The sequence below is a fragment of the Marasmius oreades genome, chromosome 7, assembly GCF_018924745.1.
Source record: "Marasmius oreades isolate 03SP1 chromosome 7, whole genome shotgun sequence".
NCBI classification, from domain to species: Eukaryota; Fungi; Basidiomycota; class Agaricomycetes; order Agaricales; family Marasmiaceae; genus Marasmius; species Marasmius oreades.
The window spans coordinates 310,521-329,683 of NC_057329.1; the positions used below are offsets into that span (position 1 = coordinate 310,521).

General features: G+C 47.6%; 4 protein-coding genes across 4 annotated transcripts; 1 reads left to right on the forward strand and 3 right to left on the reverse strand.

Annotated features, from left to right (window-relative positions):
* Window positions 1-3,705: 3,705 nt before the first annotated feature.
* Window positions 3,706-4,005, reverse strand: E1B28_010804 (uncharacterized protein; the record flags this gene model as incomplete). The annotated part of the gene is made up of 1 exon (XM_043155783.1): window positions 3,706-4,005. One exon carries the CDS (start codon window positions 4,003-4,005, stop codon window positions 3,706-3,708), a length of 300 nt encoding a protein of 99 aa, XP_043005565.1.
* A 2,171-nt stretch (window positions 4,006-6,176) lies between these two features.
* On the forward strand, window positions 6,177-7,779 carry E1B28_010805 (uncharacterized protein; the record flags this gene model as incomplete). Its single annotated transcript, XM_043155784.1, has 13 exons — window positions 6,177-6,224; window positions 6,276-6,285; window positions 6,334-6,483; window positions 6,539-6,595; window positions 6,645-6,677; window positions 6,728-6,856; window positions 6,906-7,007; window positions 7,065-7,103; window positions 7,164-7,211; window positions 7,272-7,298; window positions 7,358-7,398; window positions 7,477-7,505; window positions 7,558-7,779. The coding sequence occupies 13 exons, from the start codon at window positions 6,177-6,179 to the stop codon at window positions 7,757-7,759; spliced, it is 915 nt and encodes a 304-aa protein (XP_043005566.1). The 3' UTR covers window positions 7,760-7,779.
* Window positions 7,780-9,269: 1,490 nt separating this feature from the next.
* On the reverse strand, window positions 9,270-10,428 carry E1B28_010806 (uncharacterized protein). The gene is made up of 4 exons (XM_043155785.1): window positions 10,258-10,428; window positions 9,780-10,207; window positions 9,553-9,716; window positions 9,270-9,491 (listed from the first exon to the last, which is right to left on the reverse strand). The coding sequence occupies exons 2-4, from the start codon at window positions 10,040-10,042 to the stop codon at window positions 9,340-9,342; spliced, it is 579 nt and encodes a 192-aa protein (XP_043005567.1). The 5' UTR covers window positions 10,043-10,207; window positions 10,258-10,428; the 3' UTR covers window positions 9,270-9,339.
* Window positions 10,429-13,604: 3,176 nt separating this feature from the next.
* E1B28_010807 (uncharacterized protein) lies at window positions 13,605-18,794 on the reverse strand. Its single transcript, XM_043155786.1, has 5 exons — window positions 18,655-18,794; window positions 18,430-18,591; window positions 16,011-18,355; window positions 15,790-15,954; window positions 13,605-15,739 (listed from the first exon to the last, which is right to left on the reverse strand). Exons 1-5 carry the CDS (start codon window positions 18,746-18,748, stop codon window positions 14,087-14,089), a joined length of 4,419 nt encoding a protein of 1,472 aa, XP_043005568.1. The 5' UTR covers window positions 18,749-18,794; the 3' UTR covers window positions 13,605-14,086.
* Window positions 18,795-19,163: the final 369 nt, after the last annotated feature.

A 19,163-nucleotide genomic window follows, 5' to 3' on the forward strand; every position in this document is an offset into this window, starting at 1 on the left:
GTTCGTGTTTCTACCCCGTTTGTGAGTCGTAAATGTTCTCCGTAATGGCATTTCCCAACCGCCCAAGAGTCACATAATCCCTCCATCAAAGCGCAGGATCAATCGAATACCGAGTACACGTCAAGCTCACCGCAATCGTCCCGTTATACGCCGCTGGGATTCAATCTCTTCAAATACCCTCATGCATTGATGCATCTCGGTCATTCTCCTCCTGGAAATCCGATGATAGCCCAGGCTCTCCATATGATCAACGACAGAATCGCACCCACTGTAAACACCGAAACGTGAGAAATAAACCCTCTACAGACAAACGGGAAGAAGCACAGAACTTACGTCTAATACGACATCCCTTCAACATCCTTTTGTCTTTCTATATCCACGATAAGAGTATTTGACCGAGCGGCATTTGTGCTAGTATCGCCCAAGAAGGGACAGACACTGTCCTTCGCTTCGAAACAAACGGCCGGCGGATCAGTATCTGCGTATAGCAGTATGTATGTACAGTAGACTGACTGAAAAACTTCTTGTTAAGTATACAGGCACGCCATCCACCCATCCGTGCAGTGCGACTTCCAGGTCTGCTACGGCGTTGCTCCTCATTGAGGACCAGTAAGGCACGTATCTTTCCCAATCGAGTTTTACTCTCTCGCCAGAGACACGTCCAGATGCATCCGAAATCCTCCAAGCACTGAACAATCTGGTCCTCTGGAGTCAGTCATCTCCGTAGAATGCGATCCAAGTTTCTCACTGGCAATCTTTGGGCGAACTAGCTCACAGAGGTTGAGGGAGCACGACCGTGAAGTATTGGCTTTGATTGGGCCCTTGCTATTGGAAAGGAAACGGGGTGAACGGTCAATGCAGAGCGGAGAGCGCGGAAGGGAAGCTCTACATTGCGGTGATTCGTTTCGAGATCGAGGTGTTTGCGTCACAAGTTCGTGGCTTGTGACACCATCACACTTAGTACCCGCACTCTACCGACTGCACTACGATCCCACTGCACGGATCCACAAGGACCAACCATAAGACCGGACTGAAACAGACTCGAGCTTTTGATTGTTGCCACTTTACCCGACCCATCAGTGAGTAATCGTTTCTTCGTCTGAGAGTCTGAAAACTTAATAGTCAATCAAACCTACTAAATGTTCGAAGTTGGTTCGAAGTTGGACACCGGGCCGTCATCTTTGTCTCAGGCCCGGGCATCAGTGAACTTGTACGTTGCTGTCCGTACTTTCGGGCCACATCCACAACATTTCTTGTAGATGATTTCTAATTCCGTTTCAGCCGACGAAATATCGGTTAAGTGCTGTACTTCATATCCTCAGCTTACACAGCACCGGCTTCCAATGCCATTCACTGATTGATATTCCTGGAGAACATGCCACCGACATTCAATGGCTGATTAACAGTAGTCTGTTTTACAATAAATACCATTGTTGATACTCTTTTCTCAGTTTCCTACCTCTGAGTCTCCTCACTTCGTAATGATAGCTAACCTCCAGACAGCAATTTCAGTCTCTTTTAACCATCAGCACATTGTCCCAGTAAGTTCTATCAAACAATGTTTCAAATGATGAGGCTAACTTTACTTTTAGTATATGAATGGTTTGTGCACAAAGCCCATAATGACCTGGCACCTGAATCTTTGAATTTCACAGTTGCCAGTGCTATGCTTCTTGCCTATGATGTGATGATCAATCTTGATGTTGAGATTGAGCAAATTTGGATGAGGAAATGGTCATTCTTGACGGTTGTATACATCATACAACGTTATCTCCCATTTTTTGACAGTGTGGGATTAACTCTTTACTGTGGGTGTGTCAGTATATTCTGTCTCTTTTTGGTAGTAACCCCTCTCTACACAGTCCACTTTGGAAATCTGAACAATCATTATTGCACCTTGATTTTCAATATTACTGCATGTATGTTCTATGTTGCACTATCTTTCTCAATAGGTCTGAGATGATTGTTTATGTAGGGTCCTATGTTGTTGGCATCAGTCTGTCTCAATGTGCGCTGCTGCATCATGCTTTTGATCTTTCACCATTTACTTTTTTTCAGTCATTCTCACACTTCGTGTGTGGGCAGTCTGGAACAGGAGGATCTCAGTGGGTGTAGGATTCATCATATTCTTCCTTGCCTGTTGGATCCCGTGCTATTTTTTCTTAGCACAATATTCAAGACTCACATGTAGGTATTAGGTTTCTGTTCCCTTCGCCATTACATGGAAATCAAATCACTTCTACTAGTTGGACCCTTTCCAATTCCATATGATCCACATTTTGGATGCTTCATCCCTAGTGGTTCACCATTGTTACCATTTTGGGTGTGCTGGTTGGCATATGATACTGGTGAGTCGTTTATTCATTCTCTCTGGAAAGACCAAGGAGCTGATATGTTGTTGCTAGGTACTTTTGTGATGATTCTCATACCTGGTCTCAAAGCATGTGTGTTAGCCTCTTCCACAGTTCCACCAATAGTATAGGCATAATACTATTTTCCCTCTAGATCATAGAGGTAGTAGATCAGGGCTCCTCAAGACTATATATCAAGATGGTAGGAACACCAGCTGGATCTTCCTTGTTAATGGATTTAAACTGACTTGAAGCTAGGTGTTGCCTACTATGTGATCATGTTCTGTGAGGGTGTCCTTCTCTGAGCTGTATATTTTTTTCACTGATCTCCCAACTCCACCCCCCAGTAATCTCACTGATAAATGAGATATGTAATGTTGTTCTTCCAGTAAGCAGTCAATGGCTGGAGCCCCTGGCAGTATATTAGCTGATTGTGATTAGTACTGACCTGATTTTATGCCTTTAGGTTGACTTCCGAACCACTCTCTTGATCTCGTACGTTTCAATTTGTTTCCTTGTCCTCGGTGACATTTCTAACCAATAAGCAGACCCGAGCGTGTCGCGCATTCGCTTGTGACCAGTCGCATCGTCCTCCATATTCGTCAAGTAGCCTGGGAACGTTCATCTTCATGCCAAACGTTGTCACAGATTCAATTCTCACAAAACCGAAACGAAGAATTATCTTCTGTCCCTAGTAACAGGATACAAGATCGTTTCGAGGTGTCGGAGTTGTCGACTCAACTGTAATAGATCAGTGAACAGTTGCCAGTGGTCCTGAGTGCTGCGTGACAGCAGCATTTCAGAGAGTTGGGTTGGCTCGGATGCCTGTGGGCGTATGACGAAGACGACTAGAGCAGCAGAAATCCCAGTGTGAATGCAAGCTGAAAAAATGGAGTAGAACGATTTGTATATTATTACGGATGACCTGTTTCGGAGTTGAATAAATATGCACAAAACCCGAGCGCAAGAGGCTAGAAGGGGCAAGGAATAAGTGAGTTACTACAAGCACGTGTAGGGAACTGAGTAGCTAATAGAGTATAGCAAGAGCCTGAAGATGGTGATATTTTGCGGAAATAAAGTACAATTGAACGATGATGCAGATAAACCAAAAAAAATCCAATAACATGCGAGGAGGAACGATTATACGGAACCCGTAAAGAAAGAAAGAAAGGAAAGTATGCGCGAACCATGTTCGGGGGCGAAAACGTCAACCATTGACGTTGCGTAAAGGGGGGGGAACAGGCGACGACGAACTGTTGCTCACCCCTCAAAACACTCGTCATTCCCCCAGTCCCCCCAGCCAAACCCGCCCAACTCCTCGTGCGGGTAATAAGATCCCCACCACCTCCACCGTCTACATCACCAAGGTCCTGTCGCCACCGTTCGGAATCTGACTTACGCCAGACACAGCAGCTGAACTTCGTCGCCTCGGGTTGGGCCTATCCCCAACCCATCCTATTTCCTGAACACTAATAGGCTCGCCGTTACCAGTAGCATCAAGCAAAGCGCCGCTTCCAGGTTTTTTCTTTAAGCTCAAATGTACCAGATTCGGTACAGCGCTGACATTCGTCGGGGGAGAAGGGGGAGGAGGATCACCGACACCATTGTTCTCGCCAACTTCGATAACACAACCTTTACCTCGATCATACCGCATGTTAACCGATGTTTCCGCCCGACTCAACTGCCATCTCAACACTCTCCGACATTTCCTTCCTTAACATCAACTGCCTCGTTGTCCTCGGTAATGGGTATCCAAGCGGAAGTGGTGCTGCCGCCATGGCTGTCGCACCAGGTATATATTGCGACTGCGTGTGGTGAATCTGGATAGGATCGGGATTCGCCGAGTCTACACGTGTATCCGTTGCAGCACAAGAAGAGAAATCGGTCCTCCCAGTCATTCACGGTTCCGGCGCCAAGCGATGGGATCGTCTTGAATAACTATTGGTCGATGGGATATTCAGCTGATGTGAGTATTTCCCCATCGGTCGACGTTGCTATATCCCTCGCCATATGGTCAACAACAGAATCGCGCCCACTGCAAATGCCGTTCCTGAGAAATAAAGTCACTACCGACGAAGGTGGAGACAGGAACTTACCTTTATGTCAGTATAGCATCGCTTTTGCCTGTCTGTAATTGTATCCATAATAAGGGTGGTTGACCGAGCGGCATTTGTACATATCTCCGAGGCCCTCGCTTCAAGGATGGATCGAACGGCCGTAGCCTAGTATCTTCGTATAGCAATACGTACGTCCATACGGATTGAAGACGTCTTGTCTTTACTCTGACCGTGGCACATATTGTCAATATCGTGCAGTCTCGCAACGAAAGCCGGGAAAAAACTCACAGTACGCCATCCACCCGTTTAGTGCGGCTTCCAGGTCTACTACGGCGTGGCTCCTCATTGAGAACCAGTAAGGCACGGGGGGTAGTTCCTTCCGATCAATGTAATACTGAAGATGCAGAAGTTCAAGGCGACGCAAATTGTGATATGACCTAACGACGCGCCCGAAAAAGCTCCTGAGCGGTCTTCCTGGGGGTCGTTTGAAAGCTAAACGCTCCAGCGCTCATCGTTGAATCAAATAGGCACGTCAACCATCGTAGCAGCTGAACAGCATGATGATGTGCTCGAAATGAGGCAACGAGCACGTTATGACCAGTTATCGCATGTCTTCCACGCTCGCTCTGGTCGTACTTGCCACTGGAGATCATTTTCGCAGCTTGGCCAGTGGTTTTCAATATCGGCCTGTCGTCCTTCGAGTCGAGCATTCAAGCTTCTCAAAACCGGCTTGATATTCGTGTAAACCAGTCCTTAATATATGTTCGCTCTGTTGATGTTCTTCGGAGTGAGTGTAACTTTCCAGATCGAGATTTGGTCTCTTACCGGAAATTTTTACAAAAGCGTCCGAAATCCAATCCATGCATGAAGAATCTGGTCCTTTGGGGTCAGTCAATTCTGTAGAATTTTAGGCGAGCTCGCTCAGAGAGATTGAGGGAGTCCGACCGTGAGGCGTTGGCTGTACTATCCGAAAGGAAATGGGTACAACTGCCAGTGATTGTATGGACGGCCAATGAAGAGCAGAGAGCGCGGAAGTATTTTTCGGGAAATTCTACGTTGTGGTGCATCAGAGGAATGAGAGATTTGTTTCAGCTTTGTTTCAGCAGTCGTGGGGGTGCTTGTGAGTCGCAGTTTCGTGACTCGACGTGACACCCATCACACTCAACTACCGACCGCACTACGATCACGGATCCACAAGGACCAACCGTAAATACTGAGAACTGAAACGGGCTCGGGTTCTGATTGTTGTCACTTGTCCCGATTCATCAGTGATTAATTTTTTCTCCCTCTGAGAGCCTGAAAACTTGAAGCATACCGCACGTAGACATCCACACTCCCCCATACCAACAAGCCTCCCACTCAACCTACTAAACTTGTGTATCCTGACTAGCCGTTGCCATCACTCGGCCGTATATTCAACTCTACACATTTTTTGGTGGCACCCATGACTCCGTTTCAGCCGGCGGAACACCGTGTCAAGTGCCGTTTACCCGTTTTCGATCTTCTCCAAGCTTATCGCTATCACGGTCATCGCAAGCCAGTGGGAACCGAGGTTTTCAGTTCCATATGATGCTCAGGCAACGGGCATCTGGGTGGCAGTGAATACTGAAGTACTGATGACTCAGGACTAACCGTCTTCTCCGAGATTTGCGATAGCTGATTAATCATGATGCGGAGGTAGGCGGTCTGTTTTATAATAAATACTATATATACAACTATACCATTGCTGAGACCCTGTTCCCAGTTTCCTTCTTGTCCCCGCTTGGAAATGATGGCTGACCGCCAGTCGGCAATTGCAGAGCTGGTCATAGTCCCTGTAAGTTCTGTCAAATAATGTTTCAAATAATGAGGCTAACCTCGCTTTTAGTTTATGGATGGTTCGTGTCTATTTCCGATAACAGGTACCTGAATCTTGAATATCGCAGTTGCCAGCGCTACGCTTCTTGCCTATGATGTGATGATCAAGCTTGATGTTGAGGTTGAGCATATTTGGATGAGGAAATGGTCATTCTTGACGGTTGTATACATCATACAACGTTATCTCCCATTCCTTGATGGTGGATCTGTTCTCTACTGTGGGTGTGTCAGTATATTCTAAGTCTGTTTTGGTAGTGACCCCTCTATACACAGACCATTTTGGAAATTTGACTGACCATTATTGCACCTTGATTTTCAACCTTAATGCATGTATGTCCTACATTGCACCATGTTGTCCAATGGGTGAATGTTTATGCAGGGTCTTATGTTGTTGGTATCAGTCTGTCTCAATGTGCGCTGTTCCATCATGCTTTTTCATCTTTTTCCATTTACTTTTTTCAGTCATTCTCACACTTCGTGTGTGGGCAGTCTGGAACAGGAGTATCTCAGTGGGCATAGGATTCGTTATATTCTTCCTTGCCTGTTGGATCCCAAGCTATGTTCTCTTAGCACAATTTTCAAGACTCACATGTAGGTTTCTGCTTCCTTTACTGTTATGTAGAAATAATATCACTTCTAGTTGGACCCTTTCCAATTACATACTATCCAGATTTTGGATGCTTCTTTGCTAGCGCTTTACCTCTGTTACCATTTTGGGTGTGCTGGTTGGCATATGACACTGGTGAGTCATTTATCCATCCTTGCCTGAAAGACCAAGAAGCTCATGTGTTGTTGCTAGGTACTTTTGTGATGATTCTGATACCTGGTCTCAAAGCATGTATGTTAGCCTCTTCCACCAATAGACTATAGTACAAACATAATGATGTTTTCCCTCTAGATCATAAGGGTAGCAGATCAGGGCTTCTCAAGACTATATCTCAAGATGGTAGGATCACCAGTTGAATATTCCTTGTCCATCCGTGTGATTGAACTTACACAAAACTAGGTGTTGCCTACTATGTGATCATGTTCTGTGAGGTGTCCCACTCCAACCTGTATAATTTTTACTGATCTCCCAACCCCACCCCCCAGTATTCATACTGATAAATGTGATATGCACTGTTGTTCTTCCGGTAAGTAGCTAATGGCTGGAGCCCCTGGCAGTATCTTGGTCAATTATGATTACAACTGACTTGATTTTATGCCTTTAGGTCGAGTTCCGAACCACTCTCATGTTCTCGTATGTTAAGATTGTTTCTGTATCTTTGGCAACATCTCTAACTGATAAACAGATTTGCGCGCATCACACATTCTCTTGGGACCAGTCGCATCATTCTCCATATTCGTCAAGCAGCCTGGAGACGCGCATATACTCACGAAACTTCGTTGTCGCAGATTCCATTCACACAAAACGGACACGAAGAATCATCTTCTGCCGCTAACAGCCTGATACATGATCATTTTGACGTGTCGGAGTTGTCGACTCAACTGTAATAGATTAGTAGATAATCGCCACTTGGGATCATCCTGAGCACTGTATAACAGATGCATTTCAGGGAACCTTCGATGCCTGCGGGCGGTATGGCTATGATAGCTGGAGCCGCAAGCCGAGCCAGTTGTGAATCGTTGCTGAATCTAACCTTTAGAAACGAAATCTAGGGAGGGATGAGCTGGAAAAATGGACTAGAACGATTTGTGTATTATTATTGTTAGAGATTGACCGGTTCGGAATTGAATAACTATGCACAAAAAACCCAAAGAGTAGAGAGGCTATGAAGGGGCAAGGAATAAGTCAGTTACTACAAACAAATGTAGGGTAGAGCTAAATAGAGAAACGACTGAATAGCTACTATAGCAAGAGTGTGGAATATAGTGATGGTTATGAAAGTTTTGCAATGATCATGAATAAAGTACAATTGAACGATGATGCAGATAAGCCCAAAATAGCCAATAAGATGCGAGAAGGAGGAACGATTAAATGGAACCCGTAAAGAAAGAAAGAAAGAAAAAGGGATGCACGATAATGGGTACAACACCCATATTCAAGGGTGAAAACGTCAACAATTGACATTGCGTACCAGGTGTGGGACAGGTGACGACGAACTCAAAACAATCGTGTCATTCCCCCAGTCCCCCCACCCAAACCTGCCCAACTCCTTGTGCGGGTGATAAGATTCCCACCACCTCCAACATGAATCTGCCCGTCGACATCACCAAAGTCCTGATTGCCACCGTTCGGAATCTGACTGACGCCAGACACAGCAGCTGAACTTCGTCGCCTCGGGTTCGGTGGCCTATCCCCAACCCATCCTATTTCCTGAACACTAGGCTCGCCGTTACCAGCGGCATCAACCAAAGCGCCACGTCCAGTTTTTTTTCTTCAGGCTCAAATGTACCAGATTCGGTACAGCGCTGACATTCGTCGGTGGAGGAGCAGGGGTAGGAGGAAGAGGATCACCGACACCGTTGTTCTCGCCAACGATAACACCAGCTTCACCTTGACCATTCCCAGCCGCATCTTGGCTCGAGCGTCTTCGAGGTCCCGATGTTTCCGCCCGACTCAGCTGCCTCGACCAAAACAAATTACATCTCGACACGCTCCGACATTTCCTTCCTCAACGTCAACTGCCTCGTTGTCCTCGATGACGAGGGTGGCTTGGCTGGGGGTAAGTTGCATGGATATCCAAGCGGAAGCGGTGCTGCCGCCATGGCTGTCGTAGCAGGTGGGACTGCGTGCGCTGAATCTGAACAGGATTGGTATTCGCCGAGTCTACGCGTGTATCCGTCGCAGCACAAGAAAAGAAATCGGGTAGTATGCGAGCAGAACTGCTTTCGACTTGCGATTGAGATTGCTGATCCAAGTTCGCAGCATCCCTCCTTCCGGCAAGAACAGCCAACTTCTGTTGTGCACCGCTCGAAATCTCCGCCGGATGATCGTCGCCTTAAGTATCTGTTCATCCTCCAACTCCTCGTCCCAAGATCTTCCCTCTGGACGATAACCACCGCCTACTGCAGGATTTGCGGTCAAACGGTCCCTTCCTGCGCAACATTGGCTTCTGTCGTCCTCCGAGTCGTCACAGTTCCGGTGGGAAGCGATGGACCATCTTGCATAAGCATTGGTCGATGGAATATTCAGCCGATGTGAAGATTTTCTCATCGGTCGACGTTGCTGTATCCCTCTTCATATAGTCAACGACAGAATTGCAACCACGCTGAACGTCGTTGCCTGAGAAACAAAAAACAAACTCATTACTGACGAAGCTGGACAGAGGAAGCACAGAACTTACGGTGTCTGTATCCGTGATAGGAATGTTTGACCGTGCGGCACTTGTACATATCTCCGGGGGGGACAGACACTGCCCTCGCTTCGACGATCAAACGGTCTTGGCCTAGTATCTGCGTATAGCGATACGTATGCCAGACGGATTGAAGATGCCTTGTCTCCACTAGTCTGACCGTGGCACATATTGTCAAGATCGTGCAGTCTCGCAACAAAAGCCAGGAAAAAACTCACAGTATACAGGCACACCATCCACCCATTTGTTCAGTGCGGCCTTCCAGGTCTGCTGCGGCGTGACTCCTCATTAGGACCAGTAAGGCACGGGGCGTAGTTTCTTCCGATCGATGTAATAATGAAGATGTAGATACGAAGTTCAAATGATATGACCTAACGATGGCTCTCAGCGCTTGAGAAAAGTTCCTGAGCGGAATTAACGCGGCAACCTTGGACGGTCTTCCTGGGGTCGTTTGAAAGCTAAATGCTCCAGTCCTCATCATTGAATATCTACGTCAACCGTTGTAGTAGCTGAACACCATAAAACGACGAATGAGGCAACGAGCACGTTATGACCAGTTATCGCATGTCTTCCAAGCCAGCCTGTGTGTTTCGCTTGGTCGTTCTTGAGATCATTTTCGTGCAAAACGGTTCGTTATGTTCATCCGCTGCGTTGGCAGAGTAAGTGTAACTTCCCGATGGAGTTTTAGTCTCTCACCAGAAACATGACCGAAATCCAATGCATAAACAATCAGGTCTGGAGTCGGTCAACTCTGTAGAACGCGATTCAGGCTTCCCAAAGGGCTGATATTGAGGGATTGGAGCATGGCGACTGTGAAGCGTTGGCTCTGCTATTGGAAATGGAACGGAATGGGTACAATTTCCAGTGACTTTTATGGACGGCCAATACAGAGAAGAGAGCGTGGAATTACTTTTCGGGAAACTCTACGTTGCGGTATCAAAGAACGAGTTACTTCAGCGGTGACTCGTGTGCAGTGACTCGATGTGACATCATCACACTCCCACTCGCCACGCCAGTAAAACAAACCGACCGCCTACGATCACAAATCCACAAGGACCAACCGTAAATGCTGAGACCGGACTGAAACAGGCTCGGGTTTTGATTGTTGCCACTTGCGCCGATTTATCAGTGAGTGCTTATTTCTCCCTCTGAGAGCCTGAAAACTTAAAGCATACTAGTACCACACGGCGTAGTAGACATGCCACACACGACCAGAGCTTCATATGTCGGAGTAAGACTGGATGAAGATCCCACTAAAACCTACTAAAACTGTATCCTGACTAGTCGTTGGTCGTCGTCATCTTTGTACTCAGCCAAAGTCGCCAATCAACCTGTATATTCAGCTGTGATGCTGTACGTCCTTTTACCCCACACCGTGTTTCGTGCAAGTAGATGGTTTCTTGGTGGCACCCATGACTCCGTCACGGTTTCAGCCGGCCGCGGAAAGCCGTGCCAACTGCCGTTTGCCCCGTTTTTGATCTTCTCCAAGTCCCCATCATGATCATCACAAGCCACTGGCCAGGTACGCCTAACATTTATTGGTGAAGTTTAGGTGTACTAGTAGGAACCATCGTCATGGGCTTCGTGACATGATGTCCGAGGTATCTGGTGAGTGGATGCTGATGATTCAGGAACGACATCATGTCCGAGAGTTGAAATTTGAAACGTTGACTCTATTCATACAGAAGCGGAGCAGCTGAGGCCGAGTACAGCAAGCAAACAGCAAGAGTTCAAATGTTCACCACTTGACAATCCCCCTCCCCTCCTCATAATTTCTTAAATTCTCGTCAGACTGCCATCATCAATTTTATATCAGAATCTGCCATTCACTGATTTGATATTTATGGAGAACATGCCGCCAACATTTGATGGTTGATTAATGGCAGTCTGTTTTACAATAAATATCATACCATGCTGATACCCTTTTCCCAGTTTCCTGCTTGTCCATGGCTGAACTCCAGATGGCAATTTCTGAGTTGGTCATAGTCCCAGTAAGTTCTATCAAACAATGTTTTCAAATGACAAGACTAATTTTGCTTTTAGTTTATGGATGGTTTGTGTCTGCAGCAAAGTATTTCCAATAACTGGGCACCTGAATCTTGAATGTCACAGTTGCCAGCGCTATGCTTCTTGCTTACGACACAATAATCAATCTTGATGTTGAGATTGAACATATTTGGATGAGGAAATGGTCATCCTTGACTGTTGTATACATCATCCAACGTTATCTCCCATTTTTTGACAGTGTAGGATTAGCTCTCTACTGTGGGTATGTCAGGATATTCTGAGTCCATTTGGTAGTGATCCCTCTATACACAGTCCATTTTGGAAATTTGACTGATCGTCATTGCACTTTGACTTTCATCCTTACTGCATGTACGTTCTATATTACACTATATTTCCCAATGGGACTTAGATGACTGTTTATATAGGGTCATATGCTGTTGGTATTTGTCTGTCTCAAGGTATGCTGCCACACCACACTTTTCGGTCTTTTGCTGTGTACTTACTTTTGGTCAGCCATTCTAACACTTCGTATCTGGGCAGTCTGGAATAGAAGTGTCTCAGTGGGCATAGGATTCATCATATTCTTCCTTGCCTGTGGGATCCCCCCAAGCTATTTCTTCTTGGCACAGTTTTCAAGACTCCCTGCAAGTAGGTTTCTCCTTCCCTTGCTGTTATGTAGAAATAATATCACTTCTCTTAGTTGGACCCTTTCCAATTACATACTATCCAGATTTTGGGTGCTTCTATACCAGCGGTTTACCTTTATTAGCATTTTGGGTGACCTGGCTGGCATATGACACTGGTGAGTCATTTATCCATCCCTCACCTGAAAGACTAAGGAGCTGATGTGTTATTGCTAGGTACATTTGTGATGATTCTCATACCCGGTCTCAGAGCATGTGTGTTAGCCTTTTCCACAGTTCCACCAATAGTACAAGCATGATGCTGTTTTCCCTCTAGATTATAGGGGTAGCAGATCAGGGCTCCTCAAGACTATATATCAAGATGGTAGAATCACCATCTGAATTTTCCCTGTCCATGAATTTAAACTGACTTGAAGCTAGGTGTTGCCTACTATGTGATCATGTTCTGTGAGCCTTGGGGTGTTCCACTCCAATCTGTATATTTTTTTACTGATCTCTCACCCCCACACCCCAGTAATCTCACTGATAAACATGATATGCAATGTCATTCTTCCAGTAAGTGACTGATAGCTGGAGCCTCTGGCAGTATAGTAGCTGACCATGATCATAATCATGGGAACTGACCTGGTTTTATGCCTTTAGGTTGCCTCCCGAACCACTCTCTTGATCTCGTACGCTAGATTGTTTCCTCATCTTCAGCAACACTCTAACCAATAAGCAGATTTGAGCGTGTTGTACATTCCCTTATAACCAGTCACATCATCCTCCATATTCGTCAAGCAGCCTGGGAACGCTCATATACTCACGAAACTTCGTTGTCACAGATGCAATTCACACAAAATGGAAACGAAGAATCATTTTCTGTCCCTAGCAGGATACATGATCATTTCGACATCTCGGAGTTGTCGACTCAACTGTAATAGATTAGAAAATAATTGTCACTTGGGATCCTGACAACGGAACTGCCTGCAGCATCAGGAACTTACCAATTTGGTGGTGGGGACTTTTTACGGCTTTTTGGGGCTTGTACAAGCCAACAAGTCGCCAGCCACCAGTCATGTCTGATTCCCGACCAGCTCCATTTTGCTCGGGTCCGTCCGCCAAGATTTTCTGGTCAACATACATTTTTGAGATAACCTCCGCTGCTGGGGGTCCTTGGTGAGCAAATAACATATTTTAGACTTTAGACAAGTTGTTTTAAATCTATTTTATGGAGTATAGCTGCGATGTACAGACAAGCTGGTGGACTGCTGAACTTGCGAGCTGGTCAAACCGGCTGAAAAGCCCCGAAAAGCCCTTAAAAGCCGAGAAAGCTCACCACTAAATTGGGTAAGTTGCTGATGAGGCGTATTACGGCTATGATAGCTGGAGCCGCAAGCCGAGCCAGTTGTGAATCGTTGCTGAATCTAACCTTTAGAAACGAAATCTAGAGCGGGCTGAGCTGGAAAAATGGACTAGAACGATTTGTGTATTATTATTATTGTTACAGATTGACAGTTCGGAATTGAATAACTATGCACAAAAAACCCAAAGAGCAGAGGCTATGAAGGGGCAAGGAATAAGTCAGTTACTACAAACAAATGTAGGGTAGAGTTAAATAGAGAAACGACTGAATAGCTACTATAGCAAGAGCGCGATATGGTGATGGTTATGTTTTGCAATGATCATGAATAAAGTACAATTGAACGATGATGCAGATAAGCCCAAAATAGCCAATAAGATGAGAGAAGAAAGGAACGATTAAACGGAACCCATAAGGAAAGAAAGAAAGAAAAAGAATGCGCGATAATGAGTACAACGCCCATGTTCAAGACCAAAAACGTCAACAATTGACGTCGCGTGAAAGGGGGGGGGGGGGACAAGTGACGACGACCTCAAAACATTCGCGTCATTCCCCCAGTCCCCCCACCCAAACCTGCCCAACTCCTTGTGCGGGTGATAAGATTCCCACCACCTCCAACATGAATCTGCCCGTCGACATCACCAAAGTCCTGATCGCCACCGTTCGGAATCTGACTGACGCCAGACACAGCAGCTGAACTTCGTCGTCTCGGGTTCGGTGGCCTATCCCCAACCCATCCTATTTCCTGAACACTAGGCTCGCCGTTACCAGTGGCATCAACCAAAGCGCCACGTCCAGGTTTTTTCTTCAGGCTCAAATGTACCAGATTCGGTACAGCGCTGACATTCGTCGGTGGAGGAGCAGGGGGAGGAGGAAGAGGATCACCGACACCGTTGTTCTCGCCAACGATAACGCCAGCTTCACCTTGACCATTCCCAGCCGCATCTTGACTCGAGCGTCTTCGAGGTCCCGATGTTTCCGCCCGACTCAACTGCCTCGACCAAAACAAATTACATCTCACACTCTCCGACATTTCCTTCCTCAACATCAACTGCCTCGTTGTCCTCGGTGATGAGGGTGGCTCGGCTGGAGGTAAGTTGTATGGATATCCAAGCGGAAGCGGTGCTGCCGCCATGGCTGTCGCACCAGGTACATACTGGGACTGCGTGCGCTGAATCTGGATAGGATTCGGATTCGCCGAGTCTACACGTGTACCCGTCGCAGTACGAGAGGAGAAATCGGGTAGTATGCGAGAGGAACTGCTTTTTACTTGCGATTGGGATTGCTGATGTTTCACTGCATCCCTCCTTCCCGCAAGCACAGCCAGCTTCCGTTGCGCAACGCTCGAAATCTCCGCGGGCTGATCAACATCCGTATCATCCTCCAGTACTTCATCCTGAGGCTTTCCCTTTGGACGATAGCCACCATTGACCGAAGGATTTGCGGTCATGGACCCATTCTTCTTCTTCAAGGGATTCACCGGCCCAGCGTCCTTCACACTGGCTGCAGTAACAGCATCGGCGACAGGTAATGCGACAGCACTCTTGCTCATCTTCAATCCAGGAGCCATCGGTCGACCAATAGTACGGTTCACCTTCGGTGATGAGCTTTTGGTTGTAGGAGTAGGGGGAGGTTGGGGCGGCGCTCCAGATGATATACCACTCTTCTTCTGCTGCGGTGCTTGGTGGAACGGCGGCCTCCCGTCCCCAGTAGGCGTCAATGGCGCAACTCCCAACCTCGTGACACCCTTCGGCATCCCAACATCCCCACTCGAGTACCTGAACCTATATGGATGATCTACAGGGAAGATATCGGGGTCCGGGTTCATTAACTGACTTAGAAGCCCGGAACCCGTCCTCGGTAGGTCAGACCATGTAGGCCGTGGTTTCTTCTCGAAAAAGTCGAGTTGTCTTTGAACTTCAAGGGCAGCTTGCGATATGTCCACGCCTGGATGTCGCTGTGGACGGTGGTGATGTTGGGGATGGCGATGGTTGGGTGGAACTTGACGTTGTTGTTGAGCCTGTTGTGAATGTGTTCGTTTAACAGGTGGTGGTGGTGGCTGTGGCTGTAGCAAGCCACCTGTACTACCTACATGTCTCGATGAATATGCTCTCTGAAGGGGTTGGGGTGCAGGTGGGTTTGGATAATGTTGAGGCTTGTTCTCGTCGCGCTGCTGCTGTGGTTGCTGCACCAACAAGGTCATTATCATGTCACATAGATGGGACTTGTACTCACTTGCTGGGTCAATGGGGGAGGTTGCTGGCTTCGTTTCCCTTTACCATTCCCTTGCAAACTACTTCTGTTCGTGTAGACGGGGGTGGCATGTGTTGCCGTTCCTGCTGACGCTCGAGACGAATCGGCGGTACCCGTACCAGCCGCAGCGTTGGCCGTTACAGTGGTCTACGATGATGAAGGACAATTAGCAAGAGTCTCCAGCCGACCTTTTGCAAACTTACCTCGACATCCACTGCACCTCCATCATCGTCTGACGCAGAAGTCCAATCCCCATCATCCCCATCCAACACTTTCTCTTCTTTCCGCTCTACTTGTTTTTCCGCAGACTTTGGAGGTACATTCTGCTTCATGTTCGCTTTGCCATCTTCTTCCTCTTCTTCCTCTTCTTCCTCCCAATCATCATCGTCGTCATCGTCATAATCGTCATCGTCATCGTCATCTGTAGCCATAACAACGACCTGCCTGCCGTTAAGCCCAAGTACAGTGCCGAGCTGCTTTTGAGGTCGTTCCTGATCATGAGATACCGCTTTCTGACTCTCCGGGCTCCGACTATCTTTTCCGTTCGTCTGAGGGGTAACGCCAGAGGATGGCTGTGCAAGGGGAGAAGGTGGCTGTCTTGATTGTGCTTGTTGTACACCACTAGACACAGTCCGGGGTGAGCGACTACGTGTAGACCTCGACCTCGACCTCGAGTGGGATAAAGACGTTGACCTCGACATCGACGAACATTCATCATCATCTTCCCAGTCCTCGTCATCCTCCTCATTCCCAACACAAAACTTCTTACTTTGCTGTTGAGCACCCCGAGGACGCACCGTGGTCGGCGAGTTTTGCTGAGGCTTTGAAACCTGTGTTTGACTGGTGGGATTTTGCGAGTGAGGCTGGTATATCCCGTATCCTTGCGACCGTGCAAACCTTCCTCTATCTCCCCCTACTTTGGGGCCTCCTCCATCTCCACTACCCTTTCGTCTTGGCCTCGGTTTTGCGCCTCCGAGATCATTGACCTTTCCAGGAGTAACGTTGGTAGACGTCATCGTCAAGGCGTCAGCGACCCTGTGTCTGCTTCGACTCCGACTCCGACTTTGACTACTCTCACTTGTACAACGACTATGAACATATTTGTTTCCACTAGTTCGGCGGGAGGTGTTTGCCTGAGATGTACTGGGCTTTGGATGTGCCACGTGATGAGATTGTGAAGGAAGCGAGTCGGGTGATGCGCGTTTAGTGCTTCGTAAAGGTAAAGAGCCCGAGGAGTCAGACGGTGAAGTCCGTGGAAGAGGAGGTTGAGAGAGTGCTGTCTCTATTATCGGACCAGCTATGTTTGGGTTAGGATGTGATGTCTCCCGAGGTTTCGACGATTGGGGTACTCGTCGCTCTTGCGAACCTTCCTCTTCATTGATAGGAGAAACTGACATCTGCGATACGTCGCTCCTTCGTTCAAATGAACTACCGCTCGCGGGACTGGGCGTAGTTGTGGTCGAACTAAGGTAGAACTTGCGCGCCGAGACAGATGCAGCGGCGTCTGATTGCGTTACTGATGGGAGTAGAACGGCCTGTCCACCGGAACTTCGATATGAGGAAGAGCTACCAGAAGAGGAAGAAGGCAAAATAGTGCTTCCGGTATTAGGGGGATGATGGCTGGCCGTAATAACCTCATTATTGCACCTGTTACTCCTGCAGTTGACATTACCGGTGGTGACAGTAGCCGTGATGCCAGAAATGGAATGCTCCGTATTACCTGTCGTCCTTGACTCACTCCATGAACAAGCGGAGCTGGAGGAAAGATCTGGGGAGGGCGGGAGTTGTGGGGACAGGACAGCGACTGGATTATGAGGGTTATTTGGGCTCGGCGTTTTGGCTGGGGATGGAGATACGACTGTTTGAGCTTTGCTAATCCTCGGTATTGACGCCGAAGATGTTCCTGTACCTAGATCTGAAGGCCGCGTTGATGCTGACTGTTTGGAGGTTCCCTGCACCGATGTCGACGGGGGTTGGGTACTGCACCGCGAAAGTGGATGGAGGAATAGGGCGGAGTTATCAGAGCTCGATTCAGGGTTCGTGCTTGAATGTAGATATTGCACCGACGACGAGAATTTGCCGGGCACGGTGTGGGTCGTTGAGGTGGGCGTGGAAAGAGAAACGGCCACTGGCAACCGAACCGACATGACTGGTGTGGGGGTAGCGGGCGGTGTGGGATGAGGCGTCGGATTCGGAGTCGGATTGACGACTACGACGCGAGGAAAGAGTGTCATTCCGCTCGCTGGTGCAGAAGTGAAGTTGATTGTAGCAACGCCGCCGCCACGTGAAGGAGAAGGGGAAGGGCTGGTCGAACTAACGGTCCTAGTGTGCTGAGGTTGGTCCTGAGGAATAAATGATATCGAAAGAATTTCATCGTCAGGTGTTGGGAGTAGAGTGACCGATCTGGTTAGCTCTGGTGGTGGCTTCTGTAGCGGCTGAAAACCTTTCTTCTCCTTCTCTGAGAGGAGTTGAAGTTGGATTGTCTTCGAAGGAGTGTCAAGAAGCATTTCGTGTAGGACTTTCCCTATCGGTTGCCTTCTCGATTGTTCTGCGTGTAAAAAAAGAAAGAAAGAAATAATCAGAAAAATCCCACAAAACCAGGGCTGGGACTCAAGTACTCACCTCCGGACAACACAAACGGCACATCGGCTAACTCGAATGCTGGCGAATTTGGCGTCAACGGCCTATACGAATGGTTCGCCGCCATTTCCCTGTACCATAAACGCCAGCTAATGTTTTCCAGGCGTTGTCCGTCTCGCACAGAACTCTTGCACTTGGAGAATACTTTGGGGACAGATAAGACTAGTGAATAAAAGAACGAGGGTGAAAGAAAGAGGGAAGACTTACAGAACCAAAGCGCAGATAGAGCCTGGTCGCCTTCTAAATGCCGTAGCACATCGGGGGCAACGACGAGGACAGGGCTCGGGAGGTCGAGCAGCATGGCATGTGGGATTCGAGAAAGGTTGCAACGGCCTTTGAAGCACCCAGTTAAAGCCAAACCAGATATTTTTCGGGCCGAACCTCCCCTGTCACCTGAAAATCCACGTGGCTTATGTAACATTCATCCGTCCTCTCCCATGACCTCACACACCGCTTCCCTTGATGCCAAACATAACAATTCACCATGTCCCAATTCTGTCGAATATATATATTCTCCCTGTGGGGTATCATTACTATCATGTATGGCAAGTCATTTCCAATACCGCTTACATTCAATAATTGTCTCGATTTATCAGTACTGGCAGCTGAAGCGCTCACAGCTTGTTCGGGCACCCTTTTACAAACGCGGGGAGCTTGAAGGAATATTATTTATCAAGAAAAAGAAACTCCGGATGGGCAACCCAACCTCGTACCGA